A 26,918-nucleotide genomic window follows, 5' to 3' on the forward strand; every position below is an offset into this window, starting at 1 on the left:
GGGCTCAATCCTAAGCACTACCGCAGAACTGATTGCACCACTGGTAAAGGAGTAAATGCCAATTCCATGCAAAAAGCCACTAATCCATTAACAGACTTGCTTCCACTAATCAGAAGAAGAGAAATTACATTCAAGGGGGAATGGAAGTGTATGGTGGGATGGATATTGTTTACCTGCATTTAGTTCTTTTCCTCAAAAGGAATATTTCAGAAGAGAAACAAAGGAAAAAAGTAAATGCTGCCCCTTTATGAGCTGTTCTGTGCTGTGCTTTTACCATGTAGGCCAGTGATGGTAAATAAAAAACATTTCAAAAGGCTGCGGCAGTGAGGCAAGATTTATTTGGGCAGTCAGGACAGTTCTGAATTGCAGCTGGCATCAGTACAAGAAATATTTGGAGATGATTATTCCTGGACTGGTCTATGGTTGGATGTTAACTCTAGTGTGAATGTACCCCAGTTGTGCATATGTGCTGAGATTTGATTACTCATTTAATCTCCAGATATATCAGGCTGCACTTCTAGGCAGTGGATGGAGTTGTCACTCTCACTGGCTAGGTAAAATACTGTCTTCTATGCAAACTTGTTTAAAAAGCCACATGTTGTTACATTTGTTTTGATTTTTTTTTTTTTTTAAATTGTGAAGACTGGAAATGAGGTACAGAGGTTCCTCAGAAAACAGATGTGCTGGTAAGACAAATGTTAAATGCATCCACTAAATTAGCAAGTTGCTGAACTTCTGTAAAAAAATTAATAGCAAACACTTTTTTGCAACCAAGTTTTGTCAGATCTGACTATTTTTTTACTAAACCAAATTCTAATTGCCTTTGAGTGGCTCCTGCTTGAACCAAAATGGGGGAAACAGGTGAGAGCTGGGTATTATTTAAACAAATGTGACACATTGAATCCTGCCATAAGAAATCATTATAATTCAACAGAAGAGTAATGTTGATGCTTAAGTGTAGCATGAATTCAGTCTCTTGAAAAAGACTTCTCTCTATTCTGAAATCTTAAGTCACGTCACCTTTCAGTTTAATGAGCCTTTAATATCAGCCTGCCACTCTGCAGAATATCTCAGAAGTGGAGTACTTACATATACATGGGCTGTAGCTGTAAATGAGATGTCTTCTGTGGACCTTGATAGCCGTAAGAGTCAAATCCACCTATGAAATCAACTGAAAGGGGGGAAAATTGCTTTCATTAGCAACATCTTATCGGAAGTGATAGGCACTATCATTCAAGAAACACCCAGCACACAGATTACTTTTGACAAACCCCCTAATAATCTTTTAAAATTAGACCAGATAATTGTGGAGTTGCAGAAAAAGGGTCAAAAAAGAGAGGAAGGCAAAGTCCATTTTTTATTTTTAAAATCAAATTAATTTTACAATGACGGAAAGACAATAAGGCATTTATAACAGCCGTCTGTCTGTCAGAAATAGCCCCACATCCCTCTTTTTCAAGTAGACTACCTCACTGGAGCACAAAGCAACATGCTATTCAGATATCACAAATGCTGAAAACCATTTGTTTATTGGCATGGATGCATTGCTTCTGACTGTGATTACTGTGTCTGGCTTGCTGTCATACTCTGGTTCAGTGATGTAGAGGAGCGAGCGCATTGATCCGACTCTGTCTGAGAGACAGAAGTTTCTCTGATTCCCTGCTTTGACATTTGGGTTGAAACGCACGAACAGAGGGTTGGAACAGTTTATCTGAGCTTCGGAGATGAGGCCTCACAGATCTAAGCAAACCAGCATTTCTTTCACGGTGCTGGAGGTTTGCAGGAAGGTTGTAGGGTGGGAGTTATTTATTCATTCACACCACTGTGAGTTCCTGATGGTCTTCTCATGTTTATTTTAAACATTTTCCAGGGCAATTCAATTTCATCTGAGCCCAAGACCCCTGTTTCTCTGCTATAACACTTTCTTTACACGGGTAAAAGTGCACCCTTTGCTTCCTTTGCACCAGGAAACCTAACTATTGACTTTTGGGGGTTATTAGTGGGCAGCTGTCATCCCTAATGTATTGTGTCTTACACATCAGATGTGAATTTGACTTGACTTTAATAAAAATGGTCAAAGAGTTCAAGTGTGGAAGTGCGTTTTTCACAGGTCTGGGCACTGCTACTGACAGACTGGCTCTGCGTACATTAAAAGCAAAAATCATGAAAAGGTTCTTTCATAGAGAATAGCTTCTTGTGGATCTAAAATGCAGTAATATTCACGTAAAAATCACAAAATATATAATATATGATATATATTATATGTATTATAACCATTGGTTTGAGAACTTTCACAGTGGTTGGAGTCGTTAAAACTTACATTTATGATGTTATTTCATATTAAGGTACCCCTCAATGTGTGCCACGCTTATCAATGCGGTCACACACATTCCAGACATGTTAGAAAATCAAGTTCTTGTACCCCTCTGTCCACCATTTACTTTGCAAGCAAAAAGCCACCAAAACACTAGACTGGACCAGTACAGTATGTATCCTTTGCAACCACAGACCTGTTGAACCTGTCACCTAACTTCTTCCCTGGCGTGAATAGCCCCTGCAGAAAAAAATTAGCCGATTCTGTGCTCTGTGGCAGTATTACATATACTCTTATCCCAGAATGATGTTTTACTAAATTAATCCCTGACATCTCTAATGAAGGAAATTCTATAGCCTCTGTGTTGCCTTTCCCTGCACCTAACTTCCTAATGTCGATTAGGACATTAAATGTAATTTAAATTAAATGTAATTTCCTGCAAATTAACTACTTTTCTACATTTTGGCCTTTTCTCCCTATGGATATGAAGACAAATGGGCCATTTTTTTTTTCTTTCGCAACTACTTTTAAGCGTTTTAAGAAAGTGTTTTCATGCTATCCATCTTTTCCAGATTTAAGCATACCTAGTTCTTGCAAATTTTTCGCATGGACCATGTTTTCCAAGCCTCTAAATTTCCAGGTCTGGGGATACTTCTTTAGTTTGCTTACATTTTTCTTACAGTGTGGTGCACAAATCAGGACTAACTGGAACAACTGCCATGTAGGTCGTCTGTACATTGCTTGAAATAACATTGTGGGTTTGGGTTTTTTTAATGTTTTCTTTTTTCTTTTTTCTTTTTTCAACAGCATCATACAAACACTTAATAACCAGATCTTTATTTTTATGTTTTGACACTAACTGTAGTCTAGCACAGTAGTCTGTATTTTATCTGAAAACACTTGATTGATTCTTCCCCACAGGAGTTCTTTTGCACTTGTCTGTATTGAATTTCATCTTCTTGATTTCAAGCCACTTCTCAATATCATTTTGACGTCTAATCCTGTCTTCACAAGTGCTTGTACCCCTCCCAATATGGTTCCACCTGAAATTTTTATAAATGTGCTCTCCTCCATCATCCTTGCTGTTAACAAAAATATTGAAGACAATTATTTCCCTAGCCGAGGTCCCAGTGGGATCCCATCTGAAATGTCATCTTAGCTGGTTGATATCTAAATTTCAAACAGAGTTTTAAAGAATGCTGCACACAATCTATGATGGCTGCATCTGGACAGTGCTTCCCTGGCCTGCTTACAAACCTTTCACTGGGTGAAAATCTTGCTAAAATCAAGATAAATGTCATTTGTTGCTTTCTACTTACTCACTGTAACAATCAGAATAACTTTATTACAATGTGATCATGTCTTTGGAAGCATGCTAAGTTTATAGGCACAGTATGAAGAATTCACTATAGGAATATTGTTGAAAGAAGTGCTAGGCTGGGAGCAAATAAAACCCCTCATACAAATACAAAGATTGCAGCAAAAAGAACGGACATGTCTTTGCTAGATGTGTGGTTTGTTGTTCTTTTGCCCAGTTTTCCTTTTTTTTCTCACTCTTGACCTCTGACAAGTCAGGAAATTCCTGTGTCGGATGGAGTGTCCCACTGGTGTCAACCCATGTCACTTCATGGGTGTTGCTTATATGCATTTGTCCAGATGTGCATTCTTTGTGTACTTCCTAAGACCCTTCAAGCAACTGGTAAATCATTATTAGATGGCTGCAGGCATAGATACTCTGTTTTGAAGACATGGCCCAAAAAGTCTTAAGGGTGATTTTAGTGTTGTTTTCAGAAAGCTAAACCAAAGTGTCAAGAAAAAGATTTCTTTGAGTGAAATGAGTTTGTGTGGGCATGACAGAAAGGTGCATGACGAGTATCTCTGCATGCATTGCACTGTTGCACAGAGTAAACACAGAGTATTAACAGGCCAGACTGTCGAGTGACAAATGAGGTGAGCTTGTAGAGACATTTCTATATTCAGCTGACAGTGGAAGTTCCCATGTGCGTAACCCAATGATGGTAGGGCAAAGAGTACTACGGTGGCCTTGTTGTAGGCATACAATGGCTTCTTACACGCAACAACAAACTTTGCAAGGTAGGTAAAGGTAGATAATAGAAAGTGGACTCCAAAATGTAAGGATTTCAGTAATTTCTTTGTAGTGAGTTTTCTTGATGGTGGCAGTTTCTCAGCAGTGTGAAGCCTGAGGTGTCCAGACTGTGCTAAAAGCTCCCTGTGGACTCTAAGCTAGTTCCTTAAAGCATGCAAAGTGCTGCCCTTTCTGCAAGCATTTTATCCTGGCTGTGCCTCAAAGGTCACTAATAGTGTCTCACGACTGATACATTCCTGGCAGCAGTAACACACGTTGAATAAAACAAGGCTCATTAGTGGACTTGCTACAGGGGCTCCCATCCTTAACCTCATCCATCAAACACGTTTTTGACCGTTCTATTTTACTTTTGTCTTACGTGTCATTGTTACCAGAAGTGGCTCTTTTGTCACGTTTTGCTTCAGCAAAAGCACAGGTGCATACACAAACAAACACAGGATCACATTCCTTCAAAATGCTGGATGCTGAAATGCTTATTTTCCTGGCTGGACTGGAGTACAGTAATAACAGTACTATTTGTTGGTTAAATTTGTTGCAAGAAATTCAGCCAGAGTGTTTTCTTCCTTTGCTGGTGTTAAGGGGCTTCTCAAGCATATGGCTGTGGTTACAACTGTAACACAAACAGGACATATGGCTCAAAATATGGACATATTTTCTATTACTAAGAACCCACAGGGAGGTGAAGTTTCAGCCTTTACTCACAGTCGCAATTTCCGCTATCTCCATTGTACATCAGGACAGGATGAGAGGCATAAATGTGTGTCCTGGTTTCGGCTGAGGTGGAGTTAATTTTATTCTCAGTAGCTGCTGTGTTTTGGATTTGGTAAGAGAAGAGTGTTGATAACACTGGTGTTTTCAGTTGTTGCTAAGAAATCAAGGACTTTTTCCAGTTTCCCGTGTTTGGCTAATGAGCAGGCGTGCAGGAGCTGGAGGGAGCACAGCCAGGCAGCCAGCCCAGGCTGCCCAATGGAAATATTCCATACTGTAGACTGCATGCTTGGTTTATGAATAGGGGTTGGCCAGGGGGCAGGAATCTTTCTTTCTATTTTCAGTGAGTTCAGATCCTCTCTTATCTGGGAGTTAGAACTTGTCCGGGAGTTCAGTCTTTTTCAGAAGTTTCACAAATTCTGTGATTTCTGGGTTCCGCAATCACTGCTTAGGGACTGACCATGAATCGATCATTGGGCAGTGAAATTGTTTTAGATATATTTTGTTTTGCATATGCACTATTGTCAGTATTATCATTAGTATTATTATTACAGTTATTAGTATTTCCTTTGTTACCATGTGAAACTGTCTTTATCTCAACCCACGAGTTTTCCCCTTTGTCCATTTCTCTTCTCCATCCCACGAGGCAAAAGGAGAGGGATGAGCGAGTGGCTGTCTAGTGCGTAGTTGCCAGCTTCCGGGTTAAACCGTAATAATAGGTTTCTCATTTTTTATTTCTGGAATTTTGTGGTGTATAGAGGGACCATTAAACTGGGGTGCACAAAAAAGACCCCAGTGGCATGGATGTACATATGGGAGAAGGGACTCTCTAGGAAACTAGCAGCAACAAACAATAAAACTGATGACATTAACAGATGGACAAAGATAAAGGAAGCAGTGTGGAGTAAAAGCAATAACATCTTCCTGTAGAAATCAAAAGGAAAGATATTAAACAGAACCATAAGACTAGACACTATTGTCCTTATAGAAATTTTTCTCTGTAAGATACACAGAAGCATTAAGATTCAAGTCCACAACTTATATATATACACATTTCTACGTTCAGTGATTTCACTGAAGCAACGATAATTTATATTAGCTTAGGATCTGACCCAAAGAGTCATTTAGGGCATACGTGTACAGAAATGTGACAGACACTATGGCTTTCCTTGAGTTAGAGTAGGCATGCAAAAATCTATGCAGACTTGATATGAAAGGATATGGAGTTTAGGAATGGGGAGGTAGATGGGTGACTTTATCTGCAAAGAAAAGTAAAGGGAAAGGTTGGGAAAAAGCCATGTACTGTGACCTGCAGTATGGATGACTTCTTGACTGCTTTCAAACCCTCTCCTTACTTTGTTCCTTTGCTACTATAGTTTGTTTTGCTGCTTATCTCACCCCTACCCTTGATGCATGAGGCCCTGCCTCTCACAGTGGTGAATGTACTGCCAGCACTCAACCCCGCCTTCACCACAGCATCTGCTTCCTGCATGTGGCTCCTCCTATCAAAGTGAAAATGTCTTTGGTAACAATTCTGTAATGAGAGTGACTTCTCTCACTGATTCCTCCTCTCCTCCTTCTCTTTGTCCATCTCCCTGATGAAGCAGTTTGGCTCCTCCAGCTTTATTAGTTCCATCCTAAACACCCCCATCACCTCCTCATATGCTTGCCATTTGCACATCATCTCTCCCATCTCTTGTTTCAGCAGACTGATAAAGTAGACCTCCTTTCTTCAGTTTGCCAGCATTTTTCACTCCTGCTTTTATGGTTCGTTTCTCTTTCTCTTTTGCTGCAGTCATGGGAATTTTGTGCTGTGAAACTTCTGCTTGTCACAGTGACAGACTTTTTCTCTCGATCCCTTGTTTTGCACTTCCCTGCCCATACAAATACATGTAAATTCCTTTCATAAAAAAAAATCAACCCTACCCTTATCCCTTCTTGTCCTGTTCTCTCTTGCTTCCTCTCCTGGTGGTTTCAAACACTTTCTGGAGCTACTTTCCTTCATTTCGGTAGAAGATTTTCTGCCATCTTGAGTTCTGTCCCTTGCATGCATGCAGCTGGAGCTGCTGTCAGATCACATCTTCCTGTCCAAATTTGGATGCTGGTAAGCCAGCTCACACAGTCCTTCCCATGGTCATCCAGCCACCTTTTGCACAGCCACTGCTCTCTTCTTCCCGAAACCTTTGCTGCGCTGGCCTCTGCTCACTCCTCTGTACTCACCTTCCTCCTCTCATCATTCCTCTCCTTTCCTGATGGTTCTCCCTCCAACATGCTGTTGGAGTCCCACAAGCAGTAACCTCCACTTTTTATTTTTCTCCATCTGCTGTAAACTGGGTAGTCCCACTGGCAAATGCAAATTCTGCTGTCGTTGGCTCTCTGAGGTGCCACAGAGTACCTGGCTTGTGCTCACTCTGCTCCTTCTGTACAAACGCTAATCTCAGCTTTTCTCTGTGATATTCACCCATGGATAATTAAACATCAATTCCAGTTTAGCATGGCTAAAACCAGAACTCTTACCCACTCCTCCCTAACCTTCTGTGCTACCTCTCACAGTGAACGATGGCACTTTTATCCTCAAGTCTGCCTGTCACTTGATGATATAAGTTAGATGTCAACTTTGATTTGGGCTGTACACCATTTAATTTCCAAAGATTATTTTTGCATATTCAAGAAGAAGACGTTTGTATCTGTTGACACAGGTAGAACATTTGCCCAGGGCTCTCAGTGTCAAACACCACATTTGTACCTTTTTTTTAAACTCACCAAATGTGCGGTTAAGGAGATGAAAGCTGCAGGACTCATCTCTTTGGCTAGATTACTCCTCTGCATCCTGCTACTGATTTCATCTTCCATATCACACCAAGTAGAAGCTAAATCTTTTTACATTTAAAACTTTTTTTTGTGGAGACTCCACATCAATCTCTTCTCCTGCCATTCCTAAAAGCTAAATTCTGTTCCCATGCTGCCAGCTTGACCTCCATACTTGTAAAATTTCCAAACACGTTGTCTCCTTGTCAGAACTTTTTCAAAAACAGTTCTCTCACTATTTTCGCTAAAACTCTTGTTTGCTTCGTTGGCAATGAGTAGGTTGCCAATGCCCTTACATTCCTGTCTACCACAGTGAACAATATTTGCTTATAGTTTCTTTGTACTCACTTTCTGCCTGTACCTGCCTGTCGTCTAATACCTAGATTGCAAGCTCCAAGAAACAGGGCTGTCATTCATGTCTGTACAGTGCTTGGAATCATGGTAGTCCTTAAATATGTTCATGAAACTACAGCACCAAAATAGTATTGAAAATTTACAGCTACCTATGAGAAAGATGGTACCTTTTAAAAAGTGCTAATGACTAGGGAAGCGTATGCGCATGTGCAAATGGATGCTTCTTGCACGTGTACATCATGACTGAACGTATTTCCCACGGGGTATAGCAGGGAGAGAACACGTGGTGTACATTTGCTACATCTGACATGTGAGGTCTTCACTTATGTACACTGGCTCCGGAGATGCAAGACTTGGCCCCCCGGACTCAGGCCTTGGAGGTGCAGTAATCAAGCTTCACTGCTACTGCAAGGCCCTCCACTGCACATGTAGCTGGGAGGAAGGAGAGGAGGCAAATGAACTACAGCTAGTAACATCACTGGAGGCACTGTTGGTGCAGAAGTGAGTATGTGAGGCAAGAGAGAGCAGTGCACAAATGCTGGTAGCTAAAAATGGGCAAAAAATGGAGGGGAGTTAAATTAGGCTTGGTTTAAATAACTTTGGAAATGACATACGGGGAAAAAATATAAAAGAACATACGGGGACACCCTTGCTCCTGCAGCTTTGCCAGTATGCTGCTACCCGCCTTGCTGTGTGGTGAAGACGTTTCCAAACACTTTGGTGCCGCTGCTTTTTTATGCTGTGAGCGTGGCCTGGTGGCTGTTCCATAATACAGCACACAGGAGGAGGTTTTCTCGGGTACAATCTCAATGAAGTTTGTTTACAATAATAATCAAACGTTATTGGTCTTTGTGCTGAGTGCGCAGCGATTTAGACTCGCAAAACGGGATGGAGCCAAGCCCCAGCAAAGCAGGGGGAAGGAGGGCATTTGCCAACACGTGAGGCTGTGCCCTTCCTGCCGGCACAGGAGGGGTCAGAAACCCCGCAAGGCCTTGGACACTTGGTCCGGTTCTTGCGGTGCAATGAACTGCATTTCTGCCAAACAGCCAGTAACTGCCAGTGAGTGGTCTTAGCTCACCCGTTTGCATGGTGAAACTAAAACCTCAGATTTTTAAACTGTAACCTCATGACATTTCTGAGCCCTGCAATGTCGACAGGAGCAGCAAAGTGAAACTTCTACACAAATTTCGGAAGAGTTTCTCAGCTCAGATTTTGCCCCACTGCCATTATTTCCATGCTGTTTATTTTTCTAATAGTAAAAAAAGAATTTTTTTTTTTTTTTTTTTTTCTTTTTTGCTTCACAGGGGCTTTTCCTCCAGATTTTTCTCCTCTTATCATGTTTCTTGTCAGATAAGGGCTGCATCATCTTCTTCTGTCTCCTGGCCAATTCTTTGATCAGCTCTGCTGAGATATGATGTAGGGCTGGCGAGGGACGCAGGTTTGTGAGAGCTGATAAGTACCACCCGGTGTCACCACCCTTACAGAGGTACCAGCAGGGTTCTCAACCCGATGATGCTCCCTAATTAGGACCAAGAAAGGATGGAGATATTCCACTCAAGGTGAGCCCAGCTCATGGCTGTACCCAGCAGAAAGCACCAGGATGAATGACGCCGAGTCCAGAAATTAGAGAAGATAAAATGCACGTCAGACTCCCAGGTAGAGAAGGGATCTGATCAGTGGCAGAGCCTCAGGGCAGGGTGCGAGGAAGACTATGCTCTGGACCAATGACTCAGCAAGGCAGGGCTGGCCAGCAGCAGGAACCTTGTCAGAGAGGTGGGAACTGAAGTTGTGACTGAGCAGAAAGGAGCCAGGAAGAAAGCAGCCAGGAGTAGTGAAGTGAGGGCTGGGAGGCAGGGGGCAGAGGCAGGACCTGAAGACAGAAAAAGGGACCAGCGACAGGGCAGGCAAGAAGAAGAGCCAGAGGCCAGGAGCAAATGGCTGCAGTATAGCTGCAGCAATGAGGTGTACTGGACTGACACAGTCAGTGCTGACTTTTGTACCCGAGAAACGCAGCAAGCCACCTGCCAAGCTTATACACCTGGAAATCAGGTTTCAGTCAGGTAGGTTGCCACTTGACCCCTGCAAGGCTTTCAAGGCTTGTCCAAGTTTGCACTGGGACTTGTCCAACGCTCAGTGCAGTCTGTAAAAGACCTCCACTCAACTATAAGAACATTAATAGTCTGCAGAACATACTATTTTGCTAAACTGGACACTGCTGGATAATAGCCATTTGCTTTCAAATTTTCTTGCTTGAGTACTGAGCAAAAAATAAAGCCCTGAAATAGTTCTTGACTGACAAATCATTCTAAGAATGAAAGAAAATATGGGGAGGGCTGAATTATCATAAAGGTTATCAAATGAATACTTAGGAAAAATTGTTCTTAGCCAGATCATTGCTAGCGGCAAGCCATAAAGAGAGGAAAAAAGAAAAAAGGAAGAAAAAGAATACGCCTGGGGCAGTGGCCTCCAAGTGTGACCACCACACTAATAAATTAGAATAAGAGTCATTAGTAGGTGCAACAAAGTGGAGAATTAAGGCCAAAATCTGTGAAAGTTAACAATCCAATGCTAATGAAGACCTATCGAGATATTTAAAAGGAAAAGTAATAAGGAAAACTTTAACAGAAGGCATGCTGATAAAAATAATTTAGTATAAAGCTATGTCCCAGGCATGCAGAAATCTGCGAGGAGCTCACGTTGGCTCTCGCAGCAGGGCAGACACTAAGGCTGTGGGCAGATGTCCTTTGCAGGGCCACTGGAAATGATTAATGAGTCTAGTCCACCCACAGCAGCTCATCAGCGTTCCTCTCTGAGACATTGCTGTCCTACAATCCAGACGGAGCTTGGCTGGGCAGGACCTGCTCTGGTATGCACGGCCATTTTTGGTTGAACCCCCGAGGAGGCAGCCAGTCGCCCGCGGGGGCTGAGCAACCGGAGTGGGGAACGGGTCTGGCAGCCCCACACGGTTGCCTGTGGTCTGCTCCTCCACCTGCCCTCCCTGCACCAGCGGGAAGGAGGAGATGCTCCCCAGGGCACAGCATCTTCCTCCAAAGCCTGCTCTCCACTGTCAGCGCAAAGTACCAATAAACGACTCGCATCAAAATGAAATCTTTCACCGGCATCATAACAAAACACAAAGGTCCACCTGAAACCACTTTCCATGCAATTTTCAGCTTGTGAAGAGTCTCAGATTTTACTAATTTTTCCTGATTTTGAGTATGAGTTTTGTTTATTTTTAAATGTCAAAACATTTCCATGGCCAGGAAGACTGCATCCTATTCAGCTGCAGCAACAACCTGAGCATCTCTTCAAATCGTCTGCGGCTCTTGTTGTCAGAACTGTCACTAGTCGCTGCCTGATTTCTGCTACCGGTTTCACGCAGCTGTGTGGGACATTGTTGCATGATCTGGACTTCTTTGTGTTCCTCTCCTGAAACAATTCATTCATGACTAGTAATATTTTGAAAACATTTTTGGTATGAAATGTGTCTTTCTTTGTAAAAGAGATGTTAACTGTTCAGTCCCTTTTCAGATGTGTGGATCTTTTCCAATACTGCTGCATCTTGTCTTCAGTGAAAATGTAAAACATCAGTGGTGAATGGTTTAAAAAAATGATGCAAGGTAAGTGCATCCCCGCAGCTGTTACAATGCATTGATTTCATTAAGCAGTATCCCATTGTGATGAGCTGCTGGAATGGAAATGTTATTTCCTTTAAGCTCTACATCATGTTATTTAGACATTTTTTAAACTAGAGGTTGACAATCCCCACAGGAGGTGGTGATGGATGCAAGGGGAGTGGCAGTGAAGACAGTGAGGAAGAAGAGCAATTATCATAGGTGGAGCCAGCAACACCACCATTTTCTCCTGTGTGATTTTCTTTATGTGTTTGCATCATACCACAGCCCTGTCTCCCAGGGATTCCTCAAACATCAACTTCATTACTTATGAAGGCAGCAATCCATAACCAATTTTCTTTTCATGTCAAGCTTGTTCATGTATAAACTCAGCCCTTTTGTTAGAAACATTTGCAATTAATCCCACAAACAAAGAAAATGTAAATCGTACAGTCTACCCTCAGCAACCCTTCTGACTCAAGGCCCTGACCGCCTTCTATTATACACTAAAATGGAATGAAATTCCCACTTTGAGTCTAACCTAATTTTATAGTGATAATAGGCATGGATTCCCAGAAGCATTCTATGCATCTAGATAGTAACATCCTAATTTCCTTTCCTGGTAAATGTTTTAAATAAGATTTTAGCACCAAAGGAAATTAACCTTTAAATTAATTGTAATTATAAAATGCCATCACTGATTTTGTCTTCAGACTAATTACTTGGTATTATTTAAACAAACTGCACCTCCTTTGAGCTTTGAGTTTTTTTCTCTCTCTGCAGTGCAGTGCCAAATGATCACAGACCAGGCTGTGTAACGTCTGCCAAGCCCTGTGACACCTTGGACTGCTCAGGTCCATTTGCATCTCACACGCAGCCGGTCTCAGCTGCCATATCTTCCCGTCATAGACTTTCTCCCCTGTGCTTCAGCCTCGCACTCCGCAGCTCAGACATTTTTGGCCTGTGCTTTCTAACCAGCAAGCAAGCCTTGTGGGATGCAGAGTGCCTGTGCTCTGCACCGGTGAGAATGAGATGCTCAACACCAGCCTGCTGCTCTGTGAAAGGTCCCCTTCAAGACAGGACGTGACTGGAAATAACGACACAGGGAGCAGCTATTGATATGTGCAAAAGGTTGATGCTGTACAGGCATCTCAGGGAATTTCCTAAATGTTCCTGGTGGCACTGAGGCTCTGCAAGACAGCTCTCTTTAGGATGACAAGCAGGAGGCAGTACCATGGGATTTCAAAGGCTTCTCTTCCTCTACGTTTCCATCGGCATCCTGACAGCATCCCGTTTACCTCCCTTTGGTTTACTTAGTTCACGTAGCATTCACCGCACTAAATGAAACAAGTAAATGGAAAAAGCTTTTAATTTAGCCACAGGCTGTAAATTGGAGAGTGCAGCTGAGCAAAAACAAGCTGTAGCTTCAGCTTTTGTAGCCTGTTCATTGAATTCTCATTCATGAATGACCTGTTCAACAGTTGGAGAACAACTGTGTTTTAAATATTGGCTTGTATTTTTTCCTATGCTTGTTTGCTCCTGCTTTTCCTCTGCAGACTGCCTAGGCTGTCCTTAGCATTAACCGAACAAGTCAGACCAGTGATTCACCCTGTTGTGAGAGAGAGATGTCTACTACAGATGGGGCAAATTGCGCTTTGGAGTTACATCCCTGCCTCCACTGACTGTGGTGGCAATCTTGATTGTTAGTTTAAACTGCAGGCCTAATTACATGCAGCTGTAGGTAAGTGATGTGAATACTATCCTTGACTTTTTGAGACATCAACGAGGGGCCCAAAAATGCAAATGTGTTTCTCCTCATGATATTGCTATTCCTTTGTAACAGATTCCGCTTCTATTATATCGATGATATAAAGGGTTTGAAGATGCAGAACCCCACTCCCACCTACAAAAAAATGATCACAAGTTCTGCAATGTTCTCACATAGGCTGGGGGAGGCAGTTCATGATGGTCTATAAAACCTGTGGTAAAATGGAAAAGATGAAGATGGAATGAACACTGTTTTCCAGAGAAAGATGCAGGACACATTACACAAATGGTAGGTGCAAAACTAACAAAATGGATAGCTGAGGTGTTGGAACTCCTCTCAGGAGGCTATGTTTGATAAAAATGTTCTTAGTTCAAACATGGGAATAAAATTTCAGGAAGAAAAGATCATTGTGGGTGATGAAATACAATGAAACCTCTTCCAGCTAAAGAAGTCCCTGAACTGCAAATTACAGTCAGGGCTTTTGGAGAAGCACAAACTTGCTCTCTTCTTACATGCCTACATGGCAAATAGATATGGATATAAGCATCAGATGTTCGTTATTTGGGCTGGATAGACCAGATACCTCCTGTCCTGTGCTGTGCAACACGAGTGTAACAGGTATGGCTGTGCTGGCAGGGCTGCAGCCCATGCTGCAGCTGCGGAGTCACCTTCCAATGGGGGGTGAAGAGACCTGCCAGGCCAGCTGGGACAACAGCCTCCAGAGATGTGCTCAAGCCCAGCCTCAATGCAGAAGAATGGTTGAGGTCGTCTTCTGCTGTATCCCTCAGCCTTAGCTTCTGCTTCCTTTCTATCTTTCTCCTGTCCTGGTAGTCTCAGAATTTACAGCCATATTAATCAGAAAATGGAAAGGGGAATAAAGTAGCAGAATTAATAGCCAAACATTTGCTACCGGTTTCTCTTTGTCTATGTTTTAGACATTTTAAAGCAGGGATGAAAGCTGAGGTACTATTTCTCTGTAATGTCTCGCTAAGCAGATTGTGAAAATCATTTGGCACAGAAATCAAGTGACACCTGAGCATATTCTGCACTTCAATAATGCCTTTCAAAGTTATGAAGCAACACGCCTGTGAGTTTGTCCCTGTCATTATTTCCCATTTTAAATATGGGAAACAGAAGTATAGAGAGGTTAAATTACCTGCCCAGAGGTGGAAGACAGCCTGTAACAGAGCTAAAAATAAAAGGCTTTTCTACCTACCCCATATGTTTGTCAAAATTTCATATCTCTCACAACTAATTAATTTAATATTGTCTTTTAAAAGAAAATCCTTGTCATCACCTTCATACTTCCCATGCTAGGCCTAGGAGCCCAGAGTGGATTGTTGTTTGGCACTGAGTTTATTGGCATGTAATTGCTATGCTGTATTGCTCACCAGCAGATATCCCTTACCTGGGGTATTGTCTTCCTGAACGCTTTCAGTAATTCAAATAGAATCTTGAATTCAAGCATTTATGTGGGGGTGTCAAATCATTTTAAAGGGTTATCTAGAGCTTTACTTCTGTGCCAGACATCCCCAAAAGCTGGGCTCAAGGGAATAAGCAGAAAAAAATCTATTTAACCCAGCTGCAATTTCTTTTGCTTTGCAGTTTACCTGGAAACAATGCCAAGAGAAATGAAGATTGTGTTGGATCCCTGCTAGCACCGATAGTGCAAAGGTTGTAACTCCTGGTACTCAGGGAACAGTCAGACAGGCCATATTTATTATCTCCTTGCCTTGGCATTGTGTTATGGTAGGTAAATGCTGTTTCTCTGTCTTGTCTGTGTCTGCAAGGGAGCTTTCTGGATTAGCATTTCACTGTGGGACACAGATTGAATTGGTGATTTTCTCTAGGCTAGAGTTCCTTCACAGCCAAAGCTGTCCCTCTAATAACAAGCCAGTCCCCTTTCCCTCGACAGAACCTGCAAAGCGAGTGCAGAGTTCCCACTTCAGTAACCTACATTATTCTTTTAATTGCTTACAGACAAAAAGCCCCAGGAGGATGCTGCTTTATTGCTTGCATTTCAGGGTTTTCCACAAAATATCTATATATTTAATAACATTTTCAAAAAGATATTGAATTTTCTTTTAGTAAGGCAGTAACTCCTTATAGCAGGCAGCCAAATGGCTAGTGAGGAAATTCACATTAAACGAACATTTCAATGTTATTAAAAATAATGTGCAGCCTTTGAAAAATGCAGGCCTAATACGATTTTGGAAAACAAATGAGGAGCTCCAATAAATTTACAGCCGTTGAATGCTCCAAGTAGTGATCGTTGCTAACATTTTCGTGCTTTATTTTTAATTGCTGCAGCTAATAATTCTAGCGAGGTAAGAATGACAATGGCTTAGGCGTACCTGTGGCAATAGCGAGGAGAGAACTTTGAATCGGCAGCAGCCCTGCTGGGCACTCGTCCTGCCTCATCTTTCCCAGACGGAGACCCAAGGCGCTGCAGGCCTCCGAGTTCCTCCTCCCTACGGAGCCATGGGGAAAAGGATGCAGAAGGGACCTTTGGGAGTGACAAACCACCGTCAAGAGAAGCTGCCCTTCTCTGACCCTTGGAGATGGGTGCTGCAGCTCGGCTCTGGTGTGCCCAGCGTTAGAACATGCTTGGGACTGTACCAGGAGGGAAAGCAGCTTCGTCTTTAATCCTTGATGCAGAATTAACCCAAAGCAGATTGTTCTCATGAAAGGTAGTGTAGACTTGTTCTTTGATTTAGGGGGCCTGCTGCTGGATTTATTTGGTGTGTGAGTAATTAAAATCTCTAGACTTGCTGATTCAGCCCTAGTTATGACCCTGATTTGATCACTGTGTTGTTCTATTCCTAATCCTTTAGTGAGGTTAGAGCAGGTTAATCTTAGTGAAACGTTTGCTTAATTCTACCCTCGCTCATTTGTTCTCTTAATAAAATCTGCATAAAGAATGGAGAAATAGTAATTCTTTCAGCTTGTTCCAATTACTCTGAGAGCAAAGCTGTTTCAGCTGAAGCAGTTTAAGAGAAACTTGATTGTGTTTCTACAGCTGAGGCTCTGTGCCAACAAAAGATGAGGCACCTTCTCTGCTCTGGACCAGGGTTGATGTATTCATCTGATTTAAATCTGGAACATGTCCCTGCCTGGCTCTTGGAAGCTGAATGATTTTTTTCTCTAGTCTCATGCCTTGCTGCCTGCTCCTGCTCCTCAGTGTTTCTGCCTCTTTTACACCTCTTCTGGACTGCTGTTTCTCCCATGGCCCATTAACAAAGTGGAAGAAATGGAATTGAATGTATGGTTGTTCACCATGTCCATCGTGAGATGCAAAAGGTTTTCTCTGTTGTGCCTGTCTCATCAGAAAGGCTTTTTCTGTTGTCTCTGTTTAATCACACTTGGAGTTAAATGCCCATTTGGTGTGATTCAGTATGGTTACCCTTATGATTCTTTGTGATTGGCAGTGAGACATCACATTTTTACAGGCATGGGTGGTCCTGAAAAATAGATATCTATTTCTTCTGTGAAGAAGAGGAAAGGAAAAGATGGGAAAACATATCTAAATGGAAATAAAAGAATCTAAAATTAAATCTGAGCAGGGGGTGTCTGTACGGACTGCAGCCCCTGGCTGTCACAGCAAGCACTCGGCACACATCCCAGTGAGCAAAGAGAGAACTAGAATCATTCTTACTCTCTGCTACAGGCAGCCTCACAGCAGAAATTAAAGCTGCTTTAATTTTATGATACCTTGAGGGGCCAAATCTAATCTGAGCATTACTGTGGTGTTGGGATGACTCACCCACAGAAGTTACCTTTTTGCCTTTTTTTTCCGGCCATGCTTCCAGACCTCACCAGAGGTGAAGCTGAAACACCTGAGCTTGTGCTGGCTTCATTGCACAGGGTGGGGAGTCCCTGGGACTTCAGGGAGATGCTCCATAGATGGGTAAGATGGCTCTTTGGCTAGAAGAGGAGGCCTGGATGAGGTGTACTAACAAAGTAACAAAAGCCTCAAAATAGGCAAGACGACGGCATGAAAAGGTTCAAAGAAGCATGACAATCTGTGGCTTCTGAACAACAGGGAGCTCCTGCCGCAGCGAGCAGAAAACAATACCATATTGGCCGTGGTGCTTTGCTGCCAGGAATGCTGCTTTACAGGCCTCAGGAGAAATCTCTCAAACGTGCTCTGACTTCTGTGCTTGTTTGGCGAGCCAAGTCACAAGTCCCTCACTTTTTACTTATATCATGGCTTGAAGCATTACAGAACGGTGAAAAGAAAATTTAAGCCCTTAGAAGAGAGGGCAGAATTGTATTAAATGGGTTTTGTTTTGAGGGGTAAGGAATCACTCTCCTCCAGCTCCGTGGATAGTAAATGCACTTAATGGAAAAGTAGCAGAAAGTACGTATGACTGGGTCCTTCCCTAAAAAGGCAAGACCTACTTCTGGTATACCCCTGCTCCACATGCCTGTCCCAAACTCTTTCTACTCTCATGCCTTCCTCGTCTCCAAAGAAATGCACAGACAACTGAGACGACCGTAGTCGGAAAGACTTCCAAAGTGGGGCTTGATTTCGGCACTAAATCTCCCCTTGATGGCACACAGTGGCACTGTATTGCCAACAGATTATAGGGTAGCAGCTATTTTCTACGCAGGAGAACACACAAAGGAACCCCCACCAGCCCTAGCTGTGCTCTCAATCAAATAAAAACCCTTTAGCTTCCTCTTGCAGAGCTCTCTCTAGGATTCATGTATATTTTATCAAAGTTACATGCAGTTCTGATACTTGTTTCGAAAGTGCTTTAGTATGAATCCCAAGATGTACTGAAATGCTGCAGTGGCCTTTTTTAAAAAATCAAGGTTAAAGTAGAGAAAAAATGAAATAGCTTGACTCCATAGCATGTAATAAGAGCAAATTCTGCTCAACAGGCTTCTATTGATATAAATAAGCAGAAGAAACAGAAACATACATCTCTATGAAATCATTTCATTCCTTGTAATTGTACCCTGGGAGCTGCAGGAACAAAGAGGAGCTCCGCAGTTTCACCTCTCATAAATGAAGGTCCTGCAATGATCTAAAGCTATTTTTTTGCCAGAAGTGCTTTTACAAGCCAACACAGAAGTCAACATAGAAGAGCTATACCCTCAGTGGTAACCAATTACTGTGAAGATAGTTAATAACAATCTGGAAGAAGGAAAAAAGCAAACAAAAGAAAGCTTGCGTTTGCCAATTTGGATTTTTGCTTTTGTTATTTTTTGTCTTAAGCTAAGCTGTAGGGAAAAAAATTTGCAATGATATTTCAGAAGCAATGAGTAGGTATTTTTTAAGCTGCGTGTCATGACTCCTTTGTCTTTCAGCCACTTGCAAATTTTAGACCAAGAAGGATGGACAGAAAGCATGTTCTGGCTACAGTATAATAAGGCATTTATGCTGAAGTCATCAAGAGCCAGCACAGTGGAGAGGTGATTTGAAAAAAAAAGAATTCATTTTGTGTGTAATAAAGCTTTAGTACTTACAGCTGTCCTCTTCTTCAGTAATACATTTCACAACATAACAGGCATAGATGAAGCCCGCCAGCTGAAACAAAACAACAGTGTTAGATGTAAAGCGAGTACGATAGAAAAACAAGAGTTGGTTTTAGAAAAACAACAACAGAAACAGAAATAACAAAATTCACCAGACGCTGTTTGATGAGGTAATGACAAGTCTTTACAACAGTTGAGTAATGTAATAATAAGCATACTTTCTTATTTTATGTGATTCTTTTGGAGATAGTCAGGGAAATTTTGCATTTTTCTTGAAAAACACATCCTTCAGTAAAAGTTCCAAGAATTGGTAAAATTTTTTCCATCACAGAATTGGCTTCTTTTTTATTATTGAAAACCAGAAAACCAAATGGGTGGTTGAATGGATGCACGTTTAGCCACTGAAAATGTAAATATTTCTATCAAAATCAGATTTGTTATCCAACAAAACCTGACCCTAGCAGAACTGTTTTTTAGCAAAACATTGCCAGCTAAACCAAGGATGAGTTCAGCGCATCTGTAAACTGGCTTTATAGTGATATTTTATCACTTGAAATTAGGGCTTTGGGTTAGTGGGACTTGTTTCTGAGTATGCAATAGCCCCCAAGCCTCAAGATGTATCTAGCACTTTGGCTAGGTCTGGATGTGCTTACATCCGCGTCTCATGCTGCAGCTGGCAAATTCGTGTCTTGTTCCCTTCATTTCTCTCCTCAGAGCATTCCCAGAAGTGAATTGTAGACAGAAGCAACAGGATTTAAAGAAAATGATATTCTGGAGTGGTTCTCAAGGACCATGGCAGATAGCTTATCTTACACTATCACCTGAAAAAACAAAAAAGGGAATAAACGGCCAGTACCACACATGCCGTGGGCCAAGTGTCATGTGAGTCCTCTGCTAGTACTTCCACCAAGTTCTGCTGTCACAGAGAATTTACACTCACACCAGAAGCAACAGAACAAATACTGGAGCAGCAGCATGTGCCACGGTTGCATGCTTTACATGGCTTCCCTTACATGTAGGTCTGGAGAGTTAGCTCTGCTGATTGCCAAGAAACCGTCTTTCATCCTTTAGCTCATCACTGAAGTTTGCATGGGAGGATGTCAAAAGAATTCAGGTGGTTTGATCTTTTTGTAGCGAAAAGTGAGCTGTGCTGTCAAAATTTGTTGTTCTGTACAGGTCACCTCACATAGATCCCTTCGTGAGCTGCAAACCCAGCTGTAGACTTTGGGAAATAGTCCTTTTTACAGATAATAAAAATGCCTAGAGGGTCCAGCCAGGACTGAGCTCTCTGTGTGTGTGTGGTGCAAAACCCAGAATCTCCGGCTGAGGGAGAATGCTGGTCTTAATTTCAGACAAAATAATTAGTGGGTCAGAGAGTAAAAAGGGTGAAATCTGAGAGAAAACCATGTATTGTTATGAATGCTGGTTAGCGCAAACAGATTGCTTTTTTTCATTAATCCAAGGCATAGCTACAAGCACTGCAATATTGTGGGTTTTTAGAGCCCTTAATATGACCCATATACAAGAAATGCAAACAAATCCATTCTGTTCCCTAGTGCCTTCATACCCGAGGCAGTGACCACGCCAAATTTGCTTCAGCTCTTACACAGATACTCCTGGTATTTCTCTCAGTCTTCTATGTAGAAAGCTCTTCATACCTATGAATGCTAGCTTGTAACATCTGTATGGGTGAAAGACAGCTAAAAGAAAAAAAACAAAAAGGCCAGCCCCAAGACTTTTCTGAAGAGATCAGGACTTAATTTGGAGATCACACTGCAGCCAGCGCAGATGTTGTCTGCTAACTGCTGAAGTTCCTGTTGGGAGCCCAGAAGCTGCATTACAACAGAACTAAATCGTTAATTTTGTCATTTATTATAAATCTGCTGTATAGTGCTGCTGGGAAGATTTTACACCTGGGAGGGATGAAATATTCACCACTGGACACAAAGAACGCACTGTACCAAGAACAGTGGCAGTCAGCTAATATCAGCATTTCATCTCTGTTTTATTGTGATCATTCTTTCCTTTGGTTTCTTGGCTTCAAGACATAGGGCTAATTTGCTCCACTGACTTATGCCCTGCATAACACCATTGACTTCAATGACATTACATGACGTTTAGTTCTGCAACGAATTAGTCCCAGAAAGGTTGTTCATAAATGATTCCATTCTTGGATGTGAACCTTGGCTGAATAGTTTCTCTGTTCTCTTTTCACAAACCATCAGATCCAAGATAGCTGAATAGTTGCATCTCTAGTAGGCGACTGCAATGGTAAAGCTTTTCTTGTAATACAGTTCAATACTTTACTGTTTGCTAAAACACCACAAGTTCACATGTTATTAACCACATTTCTCTCACAAAGCACAGCAAACAAACTGTATCACAAACTGTGCTTACAACTGATCATTTAACTGTCTTCAGTTGCATCCCTTAAATGTCTAGGGAACTCCTTTGATATTTAAGTAAATCCTGCAGCATTTCAACAGATGAGCTTGCTGATTAAAAGAGTGCCTTAAAGGTAGAAATTGAACTGTTCTAAATACAAATGGAAGTTTGTTTCCCATGAGATAGAGTTCATACAATAAACCTCCCCTGCTCCCACATTTATCCAACCCTTTGGTTGGTAGACATAATAATTTTGTTTTAATTTGAACATCAGCTCAGTTTGTTTTTTTTTTTTTTTTCTCTTTTTTAACCAAGCAATTTACCAGTTCTGATCCAGTGATAGCCATTCAAGATTTATCTTCTGATTGCATCAGCAGCAGGGGGCACACACTTAGAGCTGAGTGTGGCAGTTTTCACTGTGAGGATGCTCAATGGCCTGAGCCCACGGTGACTATAGAGGCCTCTGGGCTGGAGACCAGGGACACGCTTCCTCCCTGCTGGACTCAGCCTTCCTGTAGGTAGGGTGAAGCTCATCCATGAGTGTAGTAGATCTTTCTTGGGGACCAGTCAGCTAATTAACATTAGTTAATGAATTCCCACATGGATGAAGGGCTCACTCAAAATTTACCACCTTTGTTATAGCTCACGATGTGTTTCTTTTACCTTGTTTCTCCAAGAAAAACACACTGCAATGTACCTATGTACAGCACAAAAATAAATGAAATAAATTCCAAAAAAACCACTCCACTGAACACACTCTTCCTCCCTGGAGAAGGAGATGAGAGAAAAAAAAAAGCTAACCCAAATCACAGAGGTTAGTCACATCACTTAACATGTTCCTGGGAAGCCCTGAAACACAGCAGTGCTGAGCGCAGTATGAAAATTCCACAGAACAGAGTCTTCCTGATTCAGTATCTCAGAATGATTTTTCTCTTATGTGAGAAGGAAGGGAACAACTCCTTGGAGATAAAGAAGAGAAGGAACCTGACTGTCTCAGAAAATCAGTTTAAACCTAGGAAAGGTAGCTTGGAAACTCTTGTCTCTTTGCATCCTCCCCCCCACCTTTTTTTTTTTTTTTAATTAACCAAGCTTTCTTTTATAAACCATATAGTAATAAAAAGAAATAGGTGCAATGAATAGAATATTAGGTCTGGATCCCAGACCCATCCAGATTAGGTGTCTACATCTGTCCTGTTCACATCTTAATGCTGTAGTACAGGCCTCCAGAGGAGTAGCAACCTTTAACAACACTCCTGCTCATTTATTCATATAGTGATTCGTGAATGCAGGTTGTTATGAACCTCATTTTCTGCAGCTTGAAAAAATCTGCTCTTTACAACTTTCCCTGATACATCCATATGGGAGCATAAGTCAAGACTCCTCTTTCTAAAAGTGACACATTGCCCCTTCCTCCCTGGGTGTTACTTTGATGGCACCTGATAACCATTTTTGTATACAATGATCTCAAACACTTTAAATTCTAGTTAGGTTTTTCTGAATTATAAACACCTTGATAAAACCGTCATTCATTCTGCCAAGTTATAAATGAAGACAAGCAAAAACCTAAAATACATGAGCAGTATAACAGCACTACTGAAGGTTTGGCAATGAGATTAAGTACGGCATTATGTTAATGCATTTTATTGCTTTATTGTGGCCATATAAGGCAACCAAACAAGTTGACAGAATATTCCCTACCCAAGTCAGCAGTGTCCTGTTACACTGCTAGAGGCTTTTAGCAGATCCTGAGTTTTCTGTGAGTGTGCTTTCAGACTTGCTCAAAATGTCAAGTGCTGTGATCAAACTTTATCAGAATAGGTATTGATCAAAATTCTGTCTCGCTATTTTTTCTCACTTCTTTTATAGAGATGAATGTTTTCATACACTGAAATAACACCAGATTTTGGAAAAGGCTATTATATGAAAACCCATAATTCCCGGTCAAGGCCCACACCTTTCCCTCTTTTAAAGCTGTATCTATACAGATATCTATTAGGAATTATCTTTATTAAGCCAGACGCCTGAAACAAATGAATGACAGCAAGGAAGAAACAAGAACTAAAAGTGGGTAAGATCAGAGTGATAAGGCGATGAGGAGAAGGCTCAAGATGAAGATGAATGAGTTAAGGGTTATGGAAATATTACGTGGTCTTGGCTTCACTGAAAGAGTGTGTTTTATTCTACAACTGGTCTTTGTCAGGAGAAAAGGGCTTTAGACTAAAAAAAACACAAAACCATTGTGTTTTCCTATGGAAAGATCACAGAATAATAGAATGGTAAGGGTTTCAAGAGACCTTTAAGATCATCTAGTTCCAAGCCCCCTGTCATGAGAAGGGACATCCTTCACTAGACCAGGTTGCTCAGAGCTCCATCCAACCTGGCCTTGGACACTTCCAGGGAGGGGGGAGCCACAGCTTCTCTGGGCAACCTGTTCCAGTGTTTCACCATCCTCATGGTGAAGAATTTCTTCCTAAGACGTTACAATGCCTTCTGAAACAGCTGGGGCTTGTGTGTTTACTTTCCTTTATTAAGTTTTTGCAGGATTCTACAAATACCGTGGTTTTAAGACCTAAGCAAAAATGGGCTAGTTCAAGCAATAATAGAACAGAATTACATGTAGGTTAATTTTGGCCCTGGGAGCTTTATATTACAAAGCTATGATGTTATATGTCTACCCATGTGCAATTTAATCATATTTCTTAAGCTTACAGGGGGCTGCACATATAAAGCCTTTATAATACTGGCATTTTAGAAAGAACGTTTCTTTAAAATGGATTTTTGGAGGTTGGAGGTACATATAGACATTATGAGCAACGGAAGAGCTGGAGAATTACTATCTAGAAAGCTTCCAGTGTATTGATTCGCAGAAAAATCGTACTCATTATTTAGCAGAAAAGGTGAGAGAGAGACCTTTTTCTCAATATCTGTAGAATTAAGTCAGTGTCACAGGGGTTCTAAAGCTGCCCCTTGAAAACACCCTTTCAAGCACGATTTCACTGCTTGCAGCAGTGCCGCATCGGTGAGTGAATGTCATTGCTAGAGTTTAATATAAAACTCGAGCTATGTTCCGTGGAAACTATTCTATTGAGGTATGCTTTTATTTCTGCTTATATTTACCATTATGAGAACTCTGTCATTCCTCCAAGTTTAACTATCTTTCATCATAAAAGGAGCATTGGAAAACTATTGACAGCAGGCCAGATTCCTGATGGAGAATGTAGACTGTGTGACCTTGCGGTCGTTATTTTACAGAATTTACAATCTATATGCTGTCTGAAAAGAATAATTCATTAATAGACCAAGTAACTTTATTCTGTGCAATAAAATAATTATTAAAAATAAAATATTATGTGCAATAAAATAATTACTAAAAAGGCCAATGTTAAATTATTACAATGTTAACAGTAATATCTAGTGGACAATTATGAAGTTTAAAATCATACTAAAACAAAACCATAATTTCTTAGCCTATGTACTTGTCAAATTCTTTTTCTTTCTTTTCTTAAGCTGAAATCTGCCCCAGAGGTTTTTGATTTTTTTTTTCAGCAGGTACAGTAAATACATGAGTCATAAATACAGAGAAATGTAGACACATTGGAAAAGAGCAGCATGATAAAAATTGCATTTATTTCAACTAGTGCATCATAATCTTTTTTGTATCAGCTGTCTAGAAGGTACTTAGCATAAAGTCTTTCTTTATTTCTTAGTGGACTATTCATTTTTTCTGGAGATTTCCTTTTTGTATAGACATTTGAAGATCACCGTGAAGACCTGCTAGAATGCTTTTGTTTGAAAAACTGCTGGGCATTGGAGAGCGGTTCTGTCTTGTTCAGGGCAGACATTCGCTTAGTGTCTTCCCTGGCAAGCTTTTTCAGCTGATGAATTGAAGAGACCACAGGGGCACTGAAAATCACAGCACTGTGGCTTGTCAGATAAGAGCTGTGCAAACCTTTAACACCAGTAGAAAGTAAGAGATACTTACCTGTTTTGAAGCTGTATTACAGACGCTCAGCTTGACCCAAATTTCCTGAAAGTTTAGCGAGACTTTTCTGATAATCTCACCTAAAACTTTCCACAAATCTTCCCTCTTCCTAGGTATTTCAGTATGATTTATTCTTTTGATAACCACATGATATTTGACGCTTTTCCATGATTTCATATCACAGCTAAAGAGAAGGATGTCTTTTTCCCTGCTTCAGATATCAGAAGCAACCCAAAATACAGGGGCTACCATCCTGTACGAGATGGAACTAGGGATTGCTTATTGCTGACCTCTGTGGTAACTGAACAGTGGAGTGTGTTGTAGGTTCAGGCTTGGTGATGATCTTTACATTCCTGCTCCAACGGGTGAGACGCCCCAGCTGCGACACTGCTGGATTCCCACAGGAAGCTGCAGCAGACATATCTCGAGGGAAGGCCACAGCAGACTGACTGGTGTTGGTCCCCAGAACACTGTTCAGAGCAATGGTAAGGCTGGGAAGCCAGAAGCAAATCTTCCTCCAGCTGCCTTCAGCAAGCACTGGGTGCAACTCAAGTGCGTGCTGCTCAGTGCAGGCTGAAGGCATTCATGCTGCAAAAGAACCCTGTTAAAAAATAGAGAATTTTTAACGTTCGCTTTTCTGCCTTTGTGTAATTGTCTTCACTTTACCTTTTCTCATTTGGTTAGGGTTAAAGGATATATTTGGTTATGCATTTTCTTTAATTCCATCCAAACTGAGGCTATGGGAAGTCCTGAAAATGGAAAAGTCTATTGCACTGTTTGCTCTCGTGGTGTAGCTCTGAAACCCAACTTGTCACTGTTACAACAGAGCTCTGGTTGTATAGGGGTTAAGAGTGTGCAGTGACTGCTGTTCACATCTAAGGCATTTAGCCATTAGAGCTGTGTAGATTGGGAAAAATCATCCCATTTACTTTTAAAACAAGACCAGCTCCCTCTATCTACCCGGCAACAGCAAAACAGCAAATCAAAGAAAGAAACTGAAGCAAAAAAACTAAAGTAAAAGGCTTTAAAAGATGTATCACCCTGGCCATTCTATCAATAATATGAATGAATTATTAAAGCAAAATTGTTTATGTGTCTGTATGTGGGCTTTTCTCTGAAGGTGTTATAGCAAGAAAACTTCTATGGAAAAAAACTTTGGACCTTTTTCCCCTCTTGTATTAATCGTCTGGCTTTGGTATCTGACTGCCTTTGGCAGCAGTAGCTTTTCTTATCATTTTGTCTAACTGTGTCTCGCCTTTTACAGACAGCCCTAGGATTAGGATAAGAAAAACTGGTTCTTTATGCTGCAGGTGTGACAAAGCCACAGACTGTTCACAGTTCACCAAATAAATGCTTGGCTTTTAAAACTGAACTGCATTAGATAAAACATTTGA

The 26,918-nt window shown here is 41.4% G+C and overlaps 1 protein-coding gene across 1 annotated transcript in view; it reads right to left on the minus strand.

Annotated features, from left to right (window-relative positions):
• Positions 1-26,918, minus strand: part of NKAIN2 (sodium/potassium transporting ATPase interacting 2) — a 589,780-nt gene that overhangs the window by 7,172 nt on the left and 555,690 nt on the right. Inside the window, exons 5-6 of the mRNA XM_075414118.1 lie at positions 19,149-19,209; positions 1,090-1,171 (exon numbers count right to left, since the gene is read on the minus strand). Of these exons, the coding sequence (XP_075270233.1) occupies positions 1,090-1,171; positions 19,149-19,209 (143 nt within the window). The remainder of the gene's footprint in view (positions 1-1,089; positions 1,172-19,148; positions 19,210-26,918) is intronic.

The sequence above is a fragment of the Opisthocomus hoazin genome, chromosome 2 (genome assembly GCF_030867145.1).
Source record: "Opisthocomus hoazin isolate bOpiHoa1 chromosome 2, bOpiHoa1.hap1, whole genome shotgun sequence".
Taxonomy (NCBI): Eukaryota; Metazoa; Chordata; class Aves; order Opisthocomiformes; family Opisthocomidae; genus Opisthocomus; species Opisthocomus hoazin.